This window comes from Mixophyes fleayi, chromosome 6 (genome assembly GCF_038048845.1).
Source record: "Mixophyes fleayi isolate aMixFle1 chromosome 6, aMixFle1.hap1, whole genome shotgun sequence".
NCBI lineage: Eukaryota > Metazoa > Chordata > Amphibia > Anura > Limnodynastidae > Mixophyes > Mixophyes fleayi.
The window spans coordinates 165,306,941-165,326,517 of NC_134407.1; the positions used below are offsets into that span (position 1 = coordinate 165,306,941).

General features: G+C 45.6%; 1 protein-coding gene across 1 annotated transcript in view; it reads left to right on the forward strand.

The window, feature by feature from the left end:
* PPP1R1B (protein phosphatase 1 regulatory inhibitor subunit 1B) overlaps positions 1-3,292 on the forward strand; it is a 55,430-nt gene extending 52,138 nt beyond the window's left edge. Inside the window, exon 7 of the mRNA XM_075177070.1 lies at positions 3,037-3,292. Coding sequence (XP_075033171.1) covers positions 3,037-3,080 — 44 coding nt within the window. The 3' untranslated portion in view covers positions 3,081-3,292. The remainder of the gene's footprint in view (positions 1-3,036) is intronic.
* Positions 3,293-19,577: the final 16,285 nt, after the last annotated feature.

Sequence of the window (19,577 nt, forward strand, 5' to 3'; positions counted from 1 at the left end):
AGAAGGACTTCCCGAACTTCGGGAGCCTCCCGGAAATTCCGGGAGAGTAGGCAACTATGATATTATGACTAGGGGGTTCAGAAAAAAAAGGTATTTTTAGCATAGGGTTTTAAAGAAGGGAATATGAGTGTTCCATAAAGGAAGGAATACGTTTCTCAAAAAACCCCTTGTTGACATCAATCTTGTTGATTGTATGTTAAAACAGAAAAGAAGCTTTGAAACTAGTTTTGCATTCCTCCCTCAGAAATAGTGGTAGTTGATACTAGTTTGTTCAAGTTATAAGACCACAAGGCTGTGGAGAACCTCAACTTCAAACATTTAATGTTATTACTTAAAAATGAACAAATAAATATTCTACTTTTTAAGCAAGATGTGTATATAGGAACTCCCAACCTTTATGCCTCTCTCGGCCAGCAGGAGCCATGTGTTTATTCCTGTGCAGGAACGTTGCTCCAGAGGGAGTAGATGAAATGCCGGTGAGACAAATGTACGGTGTGATCACACAGACAAGTGACTGTGCACGTCCTCCTGCACTGTGGATGGGGTGGGACGTAAGATGGGTTGCATAGACATGACCCAGCTTAAAATTACAATAATTGTTTTCTTAAATAAATGAAATTCCCCTCTGCCATACCCGAACTGTCCATACAACACTACAAAGACTACCTATAACTGGAACCTTCTTTTGCGAGGAGGTTAATACTGTGTGGTCTCACAGAAGAGTGAACTCCCCTTCAGTGTGTCTTCTTTAACCCTTAAACCTCATTTAAATAATCTTGTATCACAAAAACTAAATTTCATTTTTGCATGAGAGTGAACTCAGCATTGAATGGCCCCCGATCTGCTATTCAGAAGATGAAAAAAGCTTACAATGTAATATGTTTCTATTTTTATGGGGTTAGCCATGAAAGGTATAATACAGTACAATTTACCTCCATTTTTCTGCTGGCTTACATCTTACAAGATTTAATTTTTGTTTATAATCCTTAAATCCTAAAACAGCGTGGGTCTCTTAAATTACTAGGATAGCTGCCCAATCTCTGTTCTCCGTCTTACTTGTTTAGTATGTTAGTGGAATGACATAAATAAGCATTTCTGAAAGAAACAAAATGTGAAGTAAATGTATTTTTACATACTTTTGAATCAGACCATGTTAATTCTTGGTGACAAGTCCAATTTAAGAAAGCACATTGCTAGCCTATAAAAACTGTGTCTCTTGTTCTCTATCAAGGACTCAATATTCAATGGACAAAAGACATGGCTGAATAAAAGATATGTGTTGACACATTTATCCAAAAATGTGTAAGCCATGCAGGAATTATTAGGGGTGCACATTGGCTGGTTACAGAATCATAACTTACAATGATCAGGAAACAACTGCAGGAAAAATGACAGTGTGAACAGCCCACGATATTAAACAGTGGCTGCATTCAGCACACGACACTAGCCTGCAGCTAACAAATGCCCAGGCTGTGCCACAAAAACATGCCAGGCTGTGCTACCACATAACTTTTACATGCCACCATGTGCCTCCCAAAAATGATTCCAGTCACCTGTTCCCACAGAAAAAGCACTGCACAACAGCCTGTGCAGCCACAAAAAAGCAATACGCACCAAACTGTAGCACCATAAGAAAGTATTACGCATCAACTTTCGGCCGACAAATAAGCATGAGCCCAGTATCTGTCCCCAGGGAAAAAGACTAAATGCTCCAGCCTGAGCTTCCACAATAAACACTACACGTTTAGCTCATAGTTGCCTACTCTGCCGGAATGTCCAGGAGACTACAGAATTCCTGGGAGTCCTCTCAGAACAAACAAACAAAAATACCCAGTTACTGGCCATGACTTTAAATGAGTGGTGGGGGGCGGGACTCATGATGCGACTTGAGCATCATCATGGTCCGCCCCCTGCTGTTATAGGCTTAGAAAGTTTATGTTAAGTTAGGGGGCGGGGCCATGATGACGCTATTCACCGAGTCCTGAACCCACACCTCCCTTCCTGTGATCTCCTGCATCACAACTTGCCAAAGTTGGCAAGTATGGCCTAGCTGTGCTCTAGAGCAGCCTGTATCACCCTGATTACTTCCCCGCACCCAGTGCGTTAAAATAGATCTCAACATTTGGAGGTTAAAGACATAACATTCAGCAATGTGCACCCTCATCACTACAACCATTGCACTGCTAGAGCTCTAGACACAGGTGTAATAGTAATAGTAGTGCATAGCACTGAATGTTACAGGGCTGATGCAGAGCGAGTACTGCGTCAGTTTGCATAGCATATCTTGCCTGAAATCGCTCTCCATAAAAGTTGGCGCATAAATTTGCACCTATATAGAATTGTGTGATTCTGCCACTTGTGCCTGGTGGGGCGGGCCAGGGGAGGGAAAGGGCATTCTAACAGAGGCCAGGTACAGTAAGGGAATATTTGCGCAATTGCAAACAGATACAGACTGGGACACGGGCCGTGGATTTGTTTTTCATGTCGATTTATTTACCTTTTATTGATGCCTAATAGCAACTATATATTTTGCAAAAAAAATCTAACAGTTATAAACATGGGCATAAGTGTATATGACATATGCGTGGCATAAACTGAGCTCATACTGCTGCAGACGTACCTTGCTATAGCTTTGCATGTGCCTGCAAATCCGCCTTTTTGGGAAAAGCAATTTGCGCCTGTGATTTGGGGAGCAATTGCATCAGTCACTATGTATGTATGGGTCAAATGCCAGGAACAGATTCTACTGGTTCACGGCAGGTGCATTGGGAATAGCACCATCATACATAGCCAGTCTCCAGTGCAGGAGAAGAGGGGAACACAAGAAACGGGGAAGGGGCTTTCTCCTGGCAACTAGGATTTGTCTATCACTGGGTCTGACTAATAAAAATGGTAATATAAACAGTGGCTTGTTCTATTACAGAACTCTGTTTCAAGTAAGAATGACATAAGTGTGGTGCAGAACAGGATAAATGGGCTTTGTGTCAAAAAAAGAGGGGAACTGTAAAACTGACAGATGCTGCATTTCTGTTACAGGTACAGCGTGTGACAAGCAACTCGCCTTTGTAGAACATCCATGATAATTACATGTTGCAGCCATGACATTCTGCATTACCTTCTTTTCAAACTGGAACCAAACTGCTGTACCCCCAAAGTTAGTGTGCTCCCCTCCTCCTTACCAAGTGCTCGCAGGAACCCACCCATCTCAGACTCCCTCACCCTGCTCCGGAGAGCAGGCAATCCTGTATATTTATATAACTTGCTTTTGCTAACCAATAAACAGTATAACTTACATTTTACTCTATGCTTTCATAAGTGTGCACGTGAAGGTGAGGACATGAAATGTTATTTGACTAAGTGTCTGCTTATAAGTGCCAAAATACATAACATAATTGTAACTGTTTTACACCCTTAATGTGTAGTCAGATCCATTTGAATACAAAGATTATAAGCCAAAAGCTATTATCAAAACTAACATCACATAATACAAAATACAGGCTTATGTCACTACAAAGGTAGAAAATTGTATATTAGAAGCAAGACCTACCCATCCTTACAATAAACACTGCAAATTATTACAAATACTAGAAGAATATGCTAAATATATTTTAGTGAGGTTCCTTGCTAGAACAAAATTACTTTAAGTGATCATTAGAGACACCTATTTTGTGCCCAATTTTCACCTCTAATATCTGGCAAAGGCTGTGGACATGTTATTGAGGCTTCGGGTAAATGTGTAGCTCTGTCTAGATAGATCTTCGATATAGCTCTGTCTAGATAGATCTTCGATGTAGCTCTGTCTAGATAGATGTTCGATGTAGCTCTGTCGAGATTGACCTTCAATGCAGCTCTGGCTAGAAAGATCTTCAATGTAGATCTGTCTAGATAGATCTTCGATGCTCTGTCTAGATATATCTTCAATATAGCTCTGTCTAGATAGATCTTCGATGCTCTATCTAGATAGATCTTTGATGTAGCTTTGTCTAGATAGATCTTCGATGTAGCTTTGTCTAGATAGATCTTCAATGTAGATTTGTCTAGATGGACCTTCAGCCTTCAGCTTGAGGCTGAAAAAATGGGGATATGGCACTGAACACACAACATTATAGATGGGTTTAAAGATGAACATAATGTAAGAGATGGCCTTAAAGATGAACTACACTTCCCCACAATTTAAGACCTGTGCTTAGACTGAGGTGGAGAGAGAGAGGAATATAAACCAAAAACTAAACTGGAATTCAAAGTTGTAAGATTTGCGGTGGGGTTACAAAATAAAATTAAGGTATTTGGTAAAATTATTTTCTTGACATTTAAAAAAGAAAACTGTACTAACATTTTAAAGTACATTTCCACACCCTTTGAACACTAGAAAGTTGGGTGAAACAGAAGTCATTGTATTTGAAACATGTGTTCAGTGTATATAACTAAAATACACTAGTGAGATATGCAGTATATATATATATATATTGGAAAAAACTGCACTCACATCTTCAAGTAAATCCTCTTTGGGGTGCTCCACAATAGCTTCCATTTCTATAGTAGCTAGTACATATTCAAGAAATAGAGAGGGCACTCACCATTTAAAACAGATAGATTATTCTTTATTTTCAATCCAGTTCCTTTATATTATAGTCGACATTTTGGTCTTACATCCAGACCTTTTTCAAGTCAGATTTTCATTGAACAGCAGACAAGACAAACATAGACAATAGAACATTATAAGTGACTGACTATATACAGTGCTAAAGGGTTGTCAGCTGTAGCTCATTTCAGGTAATTGTCAATTCTAGTGTATGTGTCCACCTCCCACAGTGTTACAAACAATATGTGTTCCACCCTGGAACGCATATGAAGGTCACATGGTTTCAGACTCCTGTTGATAAACTACTACTAAATACTACATTCTACAAGTACACAGTAAGTATCATTTCCCATTACTTCACCAATGAACATATCACATTCTCCAGACTCCATTTCCAGCTATAATTATTAGCTATAAATGTTTTAATACAAGTAATTCTAATTCCGTCATGCGTTTCACTGTGGAACGCATAGCAGGAAGTCTAAGAAAGCATTTCTGGTTCGGAGTCTCACTATATGCATTTTGTTAGTGGGACCAACAGGTGATGTGTCATCTTCATCCAACAATAGTTGGATATTGTCCAACTAGACAATAGTTGTCTAGTTGGAAACATCACTTCCAAAATTAGTATAGTTAGATTTTATAATTAGATTTTATATACAAAATTGTTATGAGTTTCACTGTGGCACGCACAACATGAACTGAACAAACAGACTTCTGGTTAGTATTCAAGCCAACCAAGTGATGTTTCCAACTAGACAAGGTACAACCAATGGGAGAACAGGGTAGGTAGAACAGGTGTGACGATCTGCACAAGCGCAGGACCGACACCGACATGACAGGTGGTGAGAAAAGCAAAGAATCAAGAGGAGGGTAGGCGCGCCGGTCCTCAAATGGTGACCACGGGAGGCTGATGGTGATAAAAACTCCTAGGTATTTAATTTTCTTTCTTTGCCATCTGAAGTTAAAGCGGGAAGTGAGGGTTAGCCCTTCTCGGCTGGAGATATTAAGCAGAAGGTCTTCCAATTTAGCAATATGTCAGGAATCCGCTAGGATGAGTGAGATCCTGCTGGTCTCGACTGGGATTGGCTAGACTCGCCCAGGAGACGCGAAGTCTAACAGAGTGGAAGGTTTTCACCAGGGATTCCCGCAAGGGAATTTGGGCTTTTCAGCTTCCACCCTGCAGGTCGCGGCCCTCTAGGGAAGTTCCCAGTGAGACATGATAGAGAACTGGCACGAGAGATGAGGGTAATCCCCAAGTAGTACTATAGTACTAGGGGCAGGATGAGATGATGCTGGGAGGCATTATACTTGGAGAAGTAGAGAGCAGGAATCTGCGGCAGTTACCACTAACAAGTGGAGCAGATGAATGACAATCTGCAGCAGCACACTAGAGAGAAGGGAACAATGATCCACTGCAGTTACCACTAACAAGTGGAGCAGGGAAACGGAGATCAGCGACAGTACATTGGATAGGTAGCAGATGATGATCCACAGCAATTACCACTAACAAGTGAAACAGGTAAGCAGAGATCAGCGGCAGTATACTGGACAGGTAGAGGCCGCACACCATGCGGAGGAGAGGGGAGCTGCTTCCAGGCCAGAAGTAGACACGAAGAACCAGCACTGATAGGTGAGGGGAGGAGCCTTATAAAGGGATGTCATGAAGGTACAACCAATGGGAGATCAGGGCAGGTAGAACAGGTGAGATGATCTGAGCAAGCGCAGGACCGCCGTCGACATGACAGCCGCCGACATGACAGCCGGCGAGAAAAGCGAAGAATCAGGAATCGGGTGGGCGCGCCGGTCCTCTAATGGTGACCACGGGAGGCCAGCATGCGATAGTACCCCCCCCCCCCTTAAAGGTGGTCACTGAACACCTAGGACCAGGTTCCCTGGGAAATTTAGCATGGAACTTCTTTAGAAAAAGAGGCGCATTGACATCGGATGCCCGCACCCATGAACGTTCCTCGGGGCCAAAGCCTTTCAAATCCACGATGTATTTTACTCTGCCTTTAAAGTACCTGGAGTCCAGGATCTGCTTGATCTCGAATTTCTCAGATTGTTGAAGTTCAGGATGAGCAGAAGAGGCCACGGGCGATGAGAAGCGATTAATGACAAGAGGCTTTAACAATGAAATGTGGAAGGCATTAGCGATCTGGAGTCTGGAGAGCCGACGGAAGCTGGCATTTAAAACAAACAGGAGAGATGACTCGAGCAATCTGGTAGGGACCAATGTATCGAGGAGCAAATTTCATACATGGCACTCTGAGACGGATATTTTTGGTGGATAGCCAACTCTCAGGGGAGGAACGGCTCTGCACTTCCTGTCAGCAAATAATTTGTAACAAGTAGAAGATTTCTTCAAAGCTTCCGAACTTGAACCCACGTGGAGAGGAAATCCTTCCGTAGGGAAATAACTGCAGGAACCTGGGTGGCCGGTAACCCCCGAAAATTCAGGAATTTGAGGGTGTACACATACACGATAAAAAATGGGTTGCAGGCATTATTGTGCACAAATTCAGCCCAAGGTAACATATCGACCCAATTGTCCTGGTTAGCCGAAGAGAAAATTCTGAGGAAAGTCTCCAGATCCTGATTGACTCTTTCTGTTTGGCCATTGGTTTGAGGATGGTAAGACGAGGAGAATTTTAGGCGAATACCAAGAAGGTGACAAAGAGATCTCCAGAACTTAGAGACAAATTGGCAATCCGAGATGATTTCAGAAGGGCAGCCATGGAAGTGGAAGATCTCCTTCACGAAGTGTTGAGCCAAAACCACTGAGAAAGGTAGCCCAATCAACGTAAAAAATGTGCCATTTTGGAAAAACGATCCACAATAACCCAGATGGTATTAAATTTTTTGCTAGCAGGTACATCCGTGATAAAGTCCATAGAAATATGGGTCCAAGGCTTGGTGGGCAACGGGAGAGGATGAAGAAGACCCAGCGGACGTTGACGAGGGGATTTGTGTTGAGCACAAACCGCACACATGGCTACAAAGTCCTTAACTTCAGACTGATACTTGGGCCAACAATACTGGCGAGAAATTAGCTCCGGGCTCCCAGATGTCCAGCAAATTGTGAAGCGTGGAACCAGATCAAGAGTCTCTTCCATAGGTAGGAAGGAACAAATGTTTTCCCAGAGGTAGGAGTGGAGGGAGTAGATAGTTTGACAGCATTGACACCCTTAGGATCCAGAATGGGACGTTCAAGGAAGTCCTCGGGTTCAGAGTTCTTAAAGGCTCGGGATAAGGCATCAGCTTTTTTATTCTTCAGACCAAGTTTGAAGGTGACATGAAAATTGAAGCGTGAAAAGAAGAGCGACTAGGGAGTTTGACGAGGATTTAAGCACTGGACAGATTAGAGATAAAGAAGATTTTTATAATCCGTGAAAACAGTGACAAAGTGTCGGGCTCCTTCCAGAAGATAACGCCATTCACTCAAGACTAGCTTTATGGCTAGAAGTTCCTTGTCGCCTATGGAGTAATTCCTGAAAGGAATTCCTAAAAGGAATTACTCCATAAGCGACAAGGAAGTACACTGGATAGGTAGCGGGTACACTGGATAGGTAGCGGGTGATGATCCACAGCAATTACCACTAACGAGTGGAACAGTTAAGCGGAGATCAGCAGCAGTACACTGGACAGGTAGAGGCCTAACACTATGCGGAGGAGAGGAGAGCTGCTTCCAGGCCAGAAGTAGACACGAAGAACCAGCACTGATAGGTGAGGAGTGGAGCCTTATAAAGGGATGTCAGGAAGGTGCAACCAATGGGAGAACAGGGCAGGTAGAACAGGTGAGACGATCTGCCCAAGCACAGGACCACCGCTGACATGACAGCTGGCGAGAAAAACTAAGAATTAGGTAGAGGGTAGGCGCGCCGCTCCTCGAATACTGACCACAGGTGGCCGGCGTGTGACAATGTTAATCTTATAGCCAGAAAGGTTCCCGTAATGGTGTAGATTTTGAAGAGCCCAGGGAATGACATTCCCAGAGAGTCAAGAGGACATCATCCACGAAGAGAGAAAGCTTACTCTCCAAGTCCCCCGTCCGCATACTCTATATGTCAGGACTAGCTTGAATGGAAGCAAGAGGCTCTATAACGAGGGCAAAGATAAGAGAGGAGAGGGGGGTACCATTGGAAATGGTAATAAGGTCAGAAGAAGTACTGTTGATGATGACTCTCACAGAGGGTGGAGTACAGGGCTTGGATACCAGTAAGGAGATTGCCAGAGATTCCAAACGCTGACAAGGCTCGGGACATAAAGCTCCAGGAGATCCTGTCGAAAGTCTTTTCAGCGTCAAGAGAGAGAATAATGGCGGGAGCCTTCCTGGTATTAATGACATGAATCTGATCAACAGTCCTCCTGGTATTATCTCTGGCCTGGCGGCCCAGAATGAAGCCAACCTGATCATATTGGACAAGGGAGGGAAGCACCAAATTTAAACTATTTGTAAAAATTTTTGCATAGAATTTGACATCTGTATTAAGCAGGGAAATAGGGCGGTAACTAGTGCAGTCATATACATCTTTACCCTCTTTATAAACAACTGAGATCCGAGCCTCCAAAAAGTCCCTGGACCAACAATCTCCAGTCAGGATAGAATTGAAAAGAGTGTGCAAACGAGGAACCAGGAGCCCAGCAAACCTCTTGTAGTAGACACCCGTCAAGTCGTCAGGCCCTAGGGCCTTACCTGACTTCTGGGACTTTACAACCTGTTCAACCTCATCCCTCGTAATCTCGGTCCCCAGGAGAGCACTAGCCTGCGGAGAGAGTTTAGAGAGCTTAGCAGAAGAGAGAAAAGAACCAATCAACTGCGAGTGCTGTTGGATGACCATGGGATCTGAAGGTAGAGGGAGGATATAAAGTTTAGTATAGCAGGATTGGAAAGCAGAGCGAATCCGCTGGGGGTCATAATGTAAAACTCCATTGGTGTCCCTGAAAACCAGGAGATTCCAGGCCGCTATCTTGGCTCGAAGTTTGGTAGCCAGCAGTCTATTGGCCTTGTCACCCTTCTCATAGTAGCACTGATTGAGCCACTTCAGCTTATTGACAACCTGGTGGGATAGTAAAAGATTGAGTTCACCCCAGACAGAGCTAATTTCCTGGAGAACATGAGGGAATTAATCTTGTGACGTTGTTCTAAGGCTCTCAACGAATCCGTTAATTGAATAGTTTTTGCCACACAGAATCGTTTAGACCGAGAGGCTAGGGCAATAAGATGACCCTGAATTACAGCCTTGTGAGAGTTCCAGAGGGTCATAGGGGAAATATCAGGGGTATCATTCGTCTCAAAGTACTCAGACAGGAGAGAATGTAGATGGGTAATGGTTTCCTTGTCATGTAGGAGAGATTTGTTAAGTCTTGCTTTAGGAGGACATTGGGCGAGGGAGGTGAGCACAGTCGAAACAGGGACATGGTCCGACCAAGTAAAAAGAAATTTGGGAGGAGCCAAGTCTGAGAGTGAAGTCGTGGCTCAGCAGGATCATATCAATCATATCAATGGAATATTATGGGGGAAGGAGTAGAAGGTGTAGTCCCTGGCCAAGGGATCTAATACTCTCCATGAATCGTATAAATTGTGGAGTTTCAGAAAAGCCTGTAGAGCTCCAGTATTGTGGGCATCTCTCCTGAGGGGGAGGGGGGGAGCTGAGGTGCGGTCTACAGTCGGGGATAAGACAGCATTGAAGTCACCAGCAACAATAAGCTTGCCCTGGCGAACACGTGCAAGCAGAGATCCCAATTTTTTAAAGAATTTATGTTGATCAATGTTAGGTGAATAAAGATTCACTAGGGTGCAGGGGAGGTTATTTAAAGAGCCTATGAGGATCAGGAAGCTACCTTCCCTATCTTTATGGCAGTCGAAAAGGTCAAAGGTTAGATGGCATGCAAACAAGATTGCAACACCTCGCTTCTTCTGCCGAAGATCGCATGCATGATACGTCAGGGGTAATTTTATGGATCGGAGTTCAGAGTGAAGGCGATTAACAAAATGTGTTTCTTTTAGGAATATCAGGTCTCCTTTAAGAGACTGGAGAGAGGAGTGAAGCATGGCTTGTTTCTGAGGGGATTTGAGGCCCTTGACATTATAGGAGATAAGGTTGAGGGTCATAAGAAAATCAGCGGTCGGAAAGCAGGAAAAAAAACAAAAAAAACAGGATAGGACATGCTAAAATTTTTATTTTGGCTGTGATAAGAAATTAATTAACCTATTTTTTAAAAAACTTCAGCTGGGACATTCTCTAATGTGAATCGGTCAGTTGAGCAATCTCAGCAAAAGAGTTGGCTAAAGATTCAGACCAGTCTGGTTCCACCCCACCGCAAAAAGCACCCCCAGCGAATCGGGCGTTGGTGTTTGCTGAGTATACCTGATTCACAATTAATTTACATATTTCTAAGAGATAACAATTTAACTTGGGTTTGCGCAAAATATTACTAAGTACCGTGTCACTTACTTAATGTGACGAAAAGTTTAATGTTGTAGTTTCGTTAGATGAAAAAAATAAGACTGCTTTATTTCTGTTCAATACTGTATTATGATACCCACATTTAATATATTTGAAACTATCACCTTGTATATGTTACTGTTACTATTTCTGTTCATGTAGAGCATTATGTACTTTCTAATGAGCTGGATCATTTCATGACTGCATTTATTTTGTCTACCTTGTATATCTCTTTTTTATGTATGTCCTGTTTTGATACTGTATGGTGCTGCGGAGCCCTGTGGCGCCTTGATATCTTTGATAATAATAATGTACACCAATAGCAACAGTGACACATGCAAACTGTAAGCATGCTAAAGACCAATAGTATCATACTCAAAATATATTAAAAACAAATCTAATGGCATGAATTGAAAATAATAAAATGTCCCCCGAAAAATTATGATAATTTTAAACTTTTTCAATCAAGATTGCTGAAGGTGAGATGAGATCAATAAACAGGCTATCCTGAAAAAGGAACTTTAAGGCCTAATAAAATGTATTATTCCCACATGTCCTGAAACCTATTACAATTTCATCAGTCTGACTTTTGGAAGTGTGCAGGTTGGTGCGATGTAATAACGGCATTACACTGTGTATGAATATTTAAAATAGGATGGACCTGTGCCAGTATGAATGCTAAGCTGTGTGCCATAAGCTGGTATTGGTATATGGCAGTTAAACTGGATATGTCTGTTCTGACTGTTTATTCTGGCATCTAGTTGGTGACCACAGTACAAAGTACACAGTGCTGTTTACATCAGTCCCTCCATTAAAAGGAAATGGAAAAGGGAACTACATCACCTGTGCTCACATATGAATGAATGCATGAACATGTCACTGTGCTATTGTACTAAATTACACTGTATGTTTTTGTGACACTATTTAGGCTGTGGGCTCTGTTAGTAGACATTCACACATCTCTCGCACATTAAACGGAATGAGAATTGCACATGCAGCCCTGACACTGCACTTTGTGACTAACACAAATCACTTGTACAGTGACATTTAATGTTGCTAAGTTAGCCATATGAAGAGGTTGCACTGCTGTTAGCTCACATGCATGCTGAATGCATGCATAATGGTAACTGTGACAGACCCGGGCCTTATATTGAGAATATCCTGCCAACCCGGTCTGTCCTCAGTGGGCCAACTGAACAACCATGGCCCACTCTGTTATTAAATGCCGCCCGGTGGCCAGATCTGTTATTGCTGTGGTGTCCAGAGAGGGAGGGGAGAGGCAGCTCACAGGAAGTGTGAATCAGCTGTGGACCCTGTGACATCAAAAAGTAGTGGAACGGGTTAAAAAGAGGAGGGTCAGGACCTTATCTAAAATCAGGAGGGGGTCTCTCCCTGTTTGCTAACTATTGTTCTAGCAAGTCTGCAACACAGTCCGAATGGCACCATCACCGCAGGGGGGAGACCACTGATGTCATGCACTATTTCCACCCCTGTTACCACCCAAACTCTCCACACCACCAATCAGAAGAGGACAATGAGTGGGGGGTTGTGAAAGGGACAAAAGGGAGTTGTTGGAGAATCTTGAGACAGTGAGGACTTGGACTGTTGGAGAGTAACCGTATTCTCGCAGGGCCTTAAAGGAATGCTTAAGGCAGGAGCTTCTTGACAGAGATCAGACAGTGTACCTCTAGGACTGATTCTGTTACCACTCCATTGGGAGACACTCGCAGATTCTGGGGAATTGGTGAGCCTACATCGGTAGGGAGACTATACCCAGGGTCCCACCAAGCTGGTGGAGAGTTGGCCGAGCGGCTGGGATCAGCAAGATACACAGACCCACCTTAAGGATCAGAAACCGTGGCCCACTTGGATTGTCAGCTGTGGATTTTATTATCAGGAGTTTGGGCCTGCTAGGACTCTGTGCTTGGAGGTAAACTGCTGGGGACTTTGTTGGGGAGTTTTTACTTGCACTGGTGATTTTCTGACACTTGATATATTTGGTGGGGGAACAAGTTTCTCCTTGGGGAGCACTGTTGTATTTTACTAAGTGTGTACACTTTGTTTAATAAAAGGGATTATTATTTCTTTCCTGTCTCCTTACCTGTGTGACCTGTGAACCTAGAGGACAGGGTATCTAGTGAGCTTTGGTTCTAACCCCGGTGTCCTCACAATTTTGGTGGCAAGCAGTGGGGTCACACAGTCCCAACGTTTGGGTAGAGCGCAGGGACTCATATCCAGATACGGTCAGGCTCTGTAAGGGCACAAGGCAACAGTCTGTCAGCACCAGTGTTAGTAAAAAAAGAACCTAGCTGGGAAGTCAGCAGGAAAGGCCACAGAAGCAGAGCAGATCAGTTAAAAGCCACAGAGAGATTCTATATGAAAGCAAGGAAACAACACTTGCAGGGGTTCTGCAGAACCAAAGGGGTGGACTTTGATGACACAGACGTGCGTGAAGTTCTAGTGGCCAAACTAATGGAATGGGAAAGGGCTCACCCTGAGGAGATGGAAGAGTCAGAGGAGGAGGAGGCCAAAGGCCAGCCACAGAGACCCCCCCAGTGGGACACAACCCAGACCACCGTCCGGCACTCCAGCAGTGCTTCAAGATTGGCTGACAGCACTGGGGGAAAGGGCAACCCTGCATGAAAGGGCAGCCGTACTCCAAGCAATGTTGGGGGTAGCAATTGAGGTACCCCAGATTCAGAGAGAAGAAGGTCGGAGAGAGGCCCGGTTGAGACCTCAGCTGGGATATAGTGGAGTCCCAATTTTTAAAGAGGCAGACGCAGACATTGATACCCATCTCCAGGTTTTTGAAAACTTGATGGGAGTCCATGGGATTGAGGAGGAAGAGTGGTCCAAATATCTGGGACCCAGCCTGACTGGGAGAGCGCTGGAAGCTTACCAGGCTCTAAGCCCTCAAGAATGTGGGGATTATGGTACGGTGAAAAAGGGGCTGATGGTAAAATTCAGTTAAATGCGGAGACCTACAGATACAAGTTCAGGACTTTAAATAAAGGAGGGTCACAGTCGCACCAGGAATTTGCCAGCCAGCTGACTCTAAAAATGGCCCCAGAGATCCGGGAATGGCTGGTGGACAGAAAACTTGAGACCCTGGAGGAGGCAGCAGGACTAGCTGAGGAATATGTGGTGAGTCGACCCAGGTGGAGAGCCCCTAGTATGCCTAGTCAAGCAGCTGCAGGGAGGGGGAGCCGACCAATTCCAGCAAGTCTAGAGACATCTGGAGGCCCCTTTATTAGAGAGAACTCTGCCCGGAATCCAAGAGATGAACCAGTCCGATCCAGACCCTGGGACCTGAATCCAAAGAGGTGCTATCGGTGCAACCAGGTGGGGCACTTCCAGAGAGATTGTCCCCGTACCAAAGGTCCGATGCCAGGAGCCAGAGCTGCACCAATGGCCGCTGTACAGTATGCCCCAGGAGATTTTGAAATCGGCATTGAGGCCGAGCCACCCTGTCCTGATGTGCCAGAGGCAAGGGACGGGGTGTATGTGGTGAACCTGATTTTGGGGGAGGGGAGGCAGAGCCCTAGGAATATGCAGGGTCATCTACAGGACGTGTGGGTGGGGGTCTGCAAGGTCCAGGGGTTGAGAGACTCAGGAGCATCCCTGACCCTGGTGGAGCCTGATATAATTAAAATATCCCAAGTTATGGAGGGACAGCAGGTCCGGATTTCCACGGTGGGGGGCCATCTTGCAGATATTCAAGTGGCCCGGGTACATTTGGATTGGGGGGCGGGATTTGGAATGGTGGAGGTGGGCATCCTGGATGGACTACCAGCAAAAGTGATTTTGGGGAATGATTTGGGCCAGGGATTAGTAACTCACTTTGTGCAAGCTGTGACCCGCAGCCAGAGCCGAGTGCAAGCCACAGCTGCACAAGAAGCCGCAACGCCAAGACCACCAAGACTAACCCCAGAAACCAGAACCAAGGAGCCAGAGGCAGCACCGTTGGTGAGTAACCCTAAAAGATCTGATGTTGTACCAGAAATTGATTTGGGGGAGGAGGACAGAAGGGAATTTAGGAAGGCCCAACAGACTGACCCATCCCTAGCCAAACTGAGGAGTGCAGCAGACGCTGGGGGAGGGGAAGTGGCAGGCAGTAAAGTAGTGTGGGACAAAGGGCTGTTATATAGGGTAGTCACCCCACCCCCACCCTAGATCAAGACCCAGGGACAGAAGTGAAGCAGTTGGTAGTACCCTGGGCTTACCGGACCCATTAATTAGCGCTGGCCCATGACATTCCAGCAGCGAGGCACTTTGGCACCAGAAAAACGTTGGCCCGGGTGTTGCAGACTTTTTTCTGGCCTCAAGTCACCCAGGATGTGAAACGGTACAAAGCCTCCTGTGACACCTGCCAGAGAATAGGGAGAGCCCCAAAGAAAGTCCCACTACAATCCCTGCCTATAATTGAGGAGCCCTTTGCACGGGTGGCTATAGATATCGTAGGTCCATTAGCCATTCCCAGTTACACCGGAAAAAGATTCATCCTCACCCTGGTGGACTTTGCCACCAGATACCCAGAGGCAGTAGCCCTGTCGTCCATAGACGCAGAGCATGTGGCCCAGGCTCTGGTGGATATTTTCAGCCGGGTAGGATATCCCAGGGAAGTGGTTACTGACCAGGGGACCCAATTCCAAGGGGACCTAGTCCAGACCCTATGGGAAAAGTGGGGCATTAAGCCCCTGCGAACCACTCCGTACCATCCCCAGACCAATGGGTTATGTGAGCGTTTCAATGGAACGCTGAAACACCTCCTGAAGGCATATGTACAGTCTGAAGGGAGAGACTGGGACAGGGCCCTGCAGCAGCTCCTGTTTGCATACAGAGAAGTGCCCCAGGAGTCCACCGGATACTCTCCTTTCGAACTTTTGTATGGCCGGAGAGTACGAGGCCCCTAGACCTGGTTAGAGAGAGCTGGGAAGGAACGTTCCAGGCTAATGAGCAGCCTATCCTTAAATATGTAGAGAAGATGAGGGAGAGGATGAAGAGGGTAGCGCAGCTGGCGCAAGGCCATTTAAAAGGAGCCCAGGCAAGACAGAAAGAGTGGTACGATGCCCACACTCAGGATAGGAAGCTGAACGCAGGACAGAAGGTGATGGTGCTAGTCCCAATGAGACGGAATAAACTTCAAGCCACCTGGGATGGCCCATACAAAGTGGTGAGGCAGGTAGGGCCAGTCAACTATGTAGTAGCGCTGGATGATGAGGAAACCTGGCTGAAAACCTTCCACATCAATCGACTAAAAGGTTATGTGGAACGGCAGATGGCAGCAATGGTGGTGTGTTGTCCCCCCATGGGTCCCACAGAGGTAGACCCCCTACTGGAGATGATAGGGGAGGTGAGAGAGGAAAAGGGGGTGGAGACAGTGACAGTGTGGACGCAGCTAGGAGAGGGACAGAGGCAGGAAATGAGGGAGGTGCTGGAGAAGGAGCAGGCCCAATTTACCTGTAAGCCCGGGCGTACCCACCTAGCCACCCACCATGTAGACACGGGGGAGGAGAAGCCCATAAGGCAGGTAGCATACCGCATGACCCCCGCAGTACTGGCCCAAGTACGGAAGGAGATAGAGGAAATGCTGGCCTTAGGAGTAATTAAGAAGTCAAATAGTCCATGGGCTGCAGGGGTGGTATTGGTCCCGAAGAAGGATGGGACCACCCGCTTCTGCATGGACTACCGTAAACTAAATGAGGTCACCACCACTGATGCTTATCCCATGGCCCGAATAGATGAGCTACTAGACAGGCTAGGGGCAGCCAAGTTTGTGTCCACTTTGGATCTGAGCAAGGGCTATTGGCAAATTCCCCTCACCCCCAAAGCTCAGGAGCGGTCAGCCTTTATAACCCCACTGGGATTGTTTGAATGTACGACCATGCCCTTTGGGATGAAAAATGCTCCAGCCACATTCCAACAGATGATTGATGACCTGTTGGGGGGGTGTCAGGAATTTGCCCAGGCTTACTTAGATGACATTGCCATCTTCAGCCAGACGTGGGAGGATCACTTAGTGCAAGTGTCAGAGGTCCTGAGGAGAATCAGGCAGGCAGGGTTGACCATTCGCCCAGACAAATGCTTCATGGGCATGGCAGAAGTGCAATACTTGGGGCACCGTGTTGGTGGGGGAATCATACGACCTGAACCGGCAAAAGTAGAGGCCATTGTTCAGTGGCCCCGACCCACCAACCAAAAGCAGGTACGAGCGTTCCTCGGGATCGCAGGGTACTACAGAAAATTTGTGCCTCAGTATAGCACTGTTGCCAGGCCCCTGACTGACTTGACAAAGAAAAAATACTCCAGACATATAGAATGGACCCCAGAGTGCGAGGGAGCCTTTGACGCTCTGAAGGCAGCATTGACCCAGTCCCCAGACTTCAAGAAACGATTTCTGGTACAGAAAGATGCTTCAGGGTGTGGACTCGGTGCTGTGCTCAGCCAAGTGGGGGAGGATGGGCATGAGCACCCAGTGGTTTATTTATCCTGAAAGCTGGTGGATAGAGAGGCAGCCTATGGCACAATTGAAAAAGAATGCCTGGCCATAGTGTGGGCCCTAAAGAAATTACAACCCTACATTTATGGGCAAGAGTTCACAGTAATTACAGACCACAACCCCCTTTACTGGTTACAAAGATCTTCTGGGGAAAATGGGAGGTTATTACGGTGGAATTTAGCATTACAAGGTTATAACTTTACTATCTCGCACAAAAAGGGGAAAGACCACTCAAATGCGGACGGACTCTCCAGAAGAGAGGAAGAGAACCCTTCATTAAGGAACCCACCGTGCCAAGGAGAACATCTGGAGCCCGACCACCAGACTCCAACTGTCCCCTTGATTTAATAAGGGGGAGGTATGTGACAGACCGGGCCTTATATTGAGAATATCCTGCCAACCCGGTCTGTCCTCAGTGGGCCAACTGAACAACCATGGCCCACTCTGTTATTAAATGCCGCCCGGTGGCCAGATCTGTTATTGCTGTGGTGTCCAGAGAGGGAGGGGAGAGGCAGCTCACAGGAAGTGTGAATCAGCTGTGGACCCTGTGACATCAAAAAGTAGTGAAACGGATTAAAAAGAGGAGGGTCAGGACCTTATCTAAAATCAGGAGGGGGTCTCTCCCTGTTTGCTAACTATTGTTCTAGCAAGTCTGCAACACAGTCCGAATGGCACCATCACCGCAGGGGGGAGACCACTGATGTCATGCACTATTTCCACCCCTGTTACCACCCAAACTCTCCACACCACCAATCAGAAGAGGACAATGAGTGTGGGGTTGTGGAAGGGACAAAAGGGAGTTGTTGGAGAATCTTGAGACAGTGAGGACTTGGACTGTTGGAGAGTAACCGTATTCTCGCAGGGCCTTAAAGGAATGCTTAAGGCAGGAGCTTCTTGACAGAGATCGGACAGTGTACCTCTAGGACTGATTCTGTTACCACTCGATCGGGAGACACTCGCAGATTCTGGGGAATTGGTGAGCCTACATCGGTAGGGAGACTATACCCAGGGTCCCACCAAGCTGGTGGAGAGTTGGCCGAGCGGCTGGGATCAGCAAGATACACAGACCCACCTTAAGGATCAGAAACCGTGGCCCACTTGGATTGTCAGCTGTGCATTTTATTATCAGGAGTTTGGGCCTGCTAGGACTCTGTGCTTGGAGGTAACCTGCTGGGGACTTTGTTGGGGAGTTTTTACTTGCACTGGTGATTTTCTGACACTTGATATATTTGGTGGGGGAACAAGTTTCTCCTTGGGGAGCACTGTTGTATTTTACTAAGTGTGTACACTTTGTTTAATAAAAGGGATTATTATTTCTTTCCTGTCTCCTTACCTGTGTGACCTGTGAACCTAGAGGACAGGGTATCTAGTGAGCTTTGGTTCTAACCCCGGTGTCCTCACAGTATTTATAAGCATACGTATGCACAAACAGTTGGACCAGTCACCTACACACAGTAGATGCAGTCGACTCACTAGGAACTAGTCACATGACTGAAACATGAGATACAATGTGCCTCAGTTATACAGTATATCTACATCCTAGTGAAAAGGTTTTCCACATTCTCATGGATGTGCTACCTTCATTGTGTGTGAGGTGTTGGGCACCCCTGAATCCATGTTGTATGTGTATTTCATGCATGCCCTGGTTTACATGGCTGAATAGGTAATCATAGCCCATTTCTGTTAAAAAAAAAAAAATAGAGTGTAACTAAAACTTACATTGGTTCTCAGTGAAGATTTTTACATTTCACAAATATACTGTATATGCAACAATATTTTCAGCTGAACATACAATGGGCAAATTTTCACTTCCCACTTCCTTGTCAAGTCAGTGGTGGTATTGTTATTGAAGACCTTTTCATATTTAACCAAAACTTTTGGCATATCTGGAAGGCAGCCACAGAAGGAATACGCAACTGCTCAAGAAAATAGATCTTCTGCTTGAGTTCTACGAGAAAACAGCAATACTGTATTTCCCCATGTATAAGGCGCTCTCATGTATAAGACGCACCTTAATTTTGGCCCCGAAATTTGAAAAAAAAAATAT